Raw genomic sequence first — 3,561 nt, forward strand, 5'->3', positions numbered from 1 at the left:
CATTGATTATGACTACTATGAATATATGAGTATATGTTTATATTAGAGGTGTTAAAATAGGAAATCGACTCAATCTAGAAAAAAAATTAACATTAAATATAGATTTTTTTTGGATTGATCTCTATTTTATTTATAGTTAAAATTATTTTTATAAAAATTTAAAGTTAAATTTAAAAATATAATTTATAAAACATTAATATTATTTACAATTAATTAAAATCACATCAAAACAAAAATCAATTGAACTTAAAAGTGTATTTTAACTAAAAAAATTAAATTCATAATTATGATAAAAATAATTTAAAATTAATATTGGGGGATGAACAAGGAAAAAAACAATTTAAAAGTTGAAAATAAAAATTAAAGTTCAATAATAATAATAATAAAATTACTATTTAACTGTTAATAAAAAATATTTAACTTGGTAGAGCAGAACTGAAAATTCTTCTTATCATTTGGGGTCAAAATTTGATAGTTACACCCATTTTCAATAAAAGTTTTCTTCTCTATCCATTTTCAATAGAAAAATAGGACACATCACTATTTTTCTTTCCCCCCGTTTTTCCTCCCGTTTCATTTCATGCCAAAACCAAACAAAGGCTAAGTCTAACAAATTTGATTTTTTGGCATATGATTAAGTTGAGTTAACAATGGATTGAAGTTGAACCATGCTTGGCGCCACAAGACGCGTTACTGAGCTAATTCCTCGGAGTTTACAATCGTTGCGTCGACTCCATGAGGACATCGAAGACAACATACATTTTTACAAGAGCAGAGGTCAACACATCCTCACAAACCCTCGAATTCTGGACGCTATCGTTCGTAAATCTGCAATTAACCCCACTGATACGGTCCTCGAGATCGGTCCCGGCACTGGAAACCTCACCCTTAAACTTCTAGAAGCTTCCCATGAAGTTATAGCCATCGAAATCGACCACCGCATGGTTCCCATTCTCGAGAATCGCGCCCTCAAACGTGGCCTCCGCAACAAACTAAAGGTAAAATAACTCATTTCATTGCATTGCATTTCACATGTTCGATAAAATGCCTAATCCAAAAGATACAAAAAACGACAAACGACGAGTGTCACGTGACCTATCAAACGACACCGTTTTGATTTTATTTTGATGAAATTATAAGTGTCTATATGTTACTCCAAGTTTGTGAAATATGAATTAAAGGTTTGTCAAAATGTTTCATGTGTCAAGTAGATACTCACCATAAGTGAACATGTGTCATGAAGGTTTAAGTTTTTAAGCACTAAACCTTATTTAGTGTTTAGTGTGACATGACATCAGCGTGGACAAGCTTCATAACGTGATACATAAACACCTCTAATCCTCTAGCATATTCATTTGACTGACCATTTTGACTGACGTTAGACAATTTTAAGAACTAATTTGATATTTTGTTAAATTTAGAGTCCCAAATTGTAAAACACTTACAATTTCTGAGATCAAGATAGTTGTTTGCTTTTCTTTTTTGCAGGTCATAACCAAAGATGCATTGAGAACAGAGTTTCCACCATTTGATCTCGTTGTTGCAAACATTCCTTACGGTATATCTTCACCCCTCGTGATTAAACTTGTATATGGAACGACACGGTTTCGAAGCGCAACTCTTCTGTTACAGAAAGAGTTTGCTAGAAGATTACTGGCTAATCCTGGTGACTCCGAGTTTAACCGTTTAGCCGTTAACGTTAAGCTTCTTGCTGACGTGGAGTTTGTTATGGATGTTAGCAAGAGAGACTTTTTTCCATCACCAAAAGTTGATTCGTCTGTCGTTATAATTCGTCCTAAGGATAAGATCCCCACCGTTGATCTTCGTGAGTGGAGGGCTTTCACTAGGACTTGTTTCAATAACAAGAACAAGACGCTTGGTGCTACGTTTAAGAGCAAGAGGAAAGTTTTGGAGCTGTTGGAATTTTCCAAAGATGATGTTTGCAATTCATTTAAGGAAAAGATAATTGGAGTTCTTAGAGAGGGGGGTTTTGAGGATAAAAGGCCTTCGAAACTTTCAATTGATGAATTACTGCATTTGCTCTATTTGTTTAATCAGGTTGGCGTTTATTTTGATCATCATGGAGAGCTTAGGAATGAAGATGATAGGTTTGAGGATGGTGATATTGATGACAAGTGATATAAGCATCAACTACTTTGTGACATTGTGTATATTATTAATATTAGATTTTCTCATATTAGCAAAGGTTGGTTATTGGATGAATTTAATAGCTGACAGATCAATGCTCCAGTTGTTTGAATTTGAATCCAACGATTGATCAGTGGCTGCAAAGACTGGAGAAAATTAACTGATTAGTTTTATTCGCATAATACTATGAATGAAAGCCTTTTTATTTTATTTTTATAACAAATATGTTTGATATAGATTTAATATTCAAGTAAAAAAGAGAGTGATAGACAATGAGAATGAAATCTAAACTGTATAAAGAAAATTGAAAGTGTTTCAGTGTTTGGAAACTTAAGAATATATGACCACCAAAAAGTTAAAAAGATATATCATCTAAAAATTGTGTTGATGAATAGGTAGCACGTATTAGTTTCGATTTGTTAACTACTACAACATTTTAGAACAAGTATAACTGTTCAATTCATGAACCCCTGCTTAAATTTATGTAGGATACTTAGGTATTAAACACATGGAACAGCTACCAAAATCATATAATAACATAATGGTGATATAGCAGAAGCATTCAAGCATAACTAAATATATGTAAAATTTATTGTAAAATTAAAATAATGATTATGTGTCAAATCATTACAATATGTTATTTCAATGTGAATGTTCATCCGCCCTCTAATTTTTCTTCCCTCAAATATACTACTGTAAACTAAGATTCAGTAATGTATTTTAAACTATCGAAAGCTACAATCCAATAAAAAGTTGAAAAATTGAAGGTCTAATGAATATTCACCAAATTCAGATAAACTGGCAGAGATAGATCCACCTAATGGTTAATGGGGGCGTGGCTAAGACTAGCTTCATCTTAGACAAGTATGATGTGTATTATTAGTTACCAGAGTGTTTTTTCTTCAAAAAATACATATTAAAAAAAAAAAACCATAGGTTTTATGTCGATTGAAAGTATTCGGACAAAAGCACAATTCTTTTCTTGTCCAAAGTATACTTCTAAAAATATGTGTGCTTTTTTATGAAAAGAAAAAGAAGTTATCTAGTAATTTGCATAATCATGTTTTTTGGTATGGCGTTATGGGGGTGCTGTGTATAAAGGTTTTTTTATCTTATTATCTCATATCTCTACTTTTTTAAAATGTAACAAGCAACATATTCTATAATTCATGTCCAGTTTCTGTTTTGTTATATGTTATGTTATATGGGATGGAGGGAGTGGTCGTACTTGCTGGATTTTGATTGTTTGGTGCTCGTTCTGTTTTTATGGTTGGGCCTTTATTTGAGCCTGTTATATTTATGGACTATATTAATTTCTAGTTTAGAGATGTCTAATATTAATTTTCTAAGTTGTATTTTATTTAACTTGTGTGCTATACATATGACACTTGTTTGTGTTTTCTATCTATTTTA

At 31.6% G+C, this 3,561-nt stretch overlaps 1 protein-coding gene across 1 annotated transcript; it reads left to right on the top strand.

Moving 5' to 3' along the window:
• The first annotated feature begins 492 nt into the window (after positions 1-492).
• Positions 493-2,358, top strand: LOC101515626 (ribosomal RNA small subunit methyltransferase, mitochondrial). Its single transcript, XM_004512029.4, has 2 exons — positions 493-998; positions 1,489-2,358. The coding sequence occupies exons 1-2, from the start codon at positions 669-671 to the stop codon at positions 2,137-2,139; spliced, it is 981 nt and encodes a 326-aa protein (XP_004512086.1). The 5' UTR covers positions 493-668; the 3' UTR covers positions 2,140-2,358.
• Positions 2,359-3,561: the final 1,203 nt, after the last annotated feature.

Source organism: Cicer arietinum, chromosome 8 (genome assembly GCF_000331145.2).
Source record: "Cicer arietinum cultivar CDC Frontier isolate Library 1 chromosome 8, Cicar.CDCFrontier_v2.0, whole genome shotgun sequence".
Taxonomy (NCBI): Eukaryota; Viridiplantae; Streptophyta; class Magnoliopsida; order Fabales; family Fabaceae; genus Cicer; species Cicer arietinum.

Excerpts from the sequence above, each read along its gene's own strand:
- LOC101515626 (XM_004512029.4), top strand. The coding sequence starts at position 669 with ATGCTTGGCGCCACAAGACGCGTTACTGAGCTAATTCCTCGGAGTTTA. Across the intron at positions 999-1,488 it reads GCCTCCGCAACAAACTAAAG|GTCATAACCAAAGATGCATT; the intron begins GTAAAATAACTC and ends TCTTTTTTGCAG.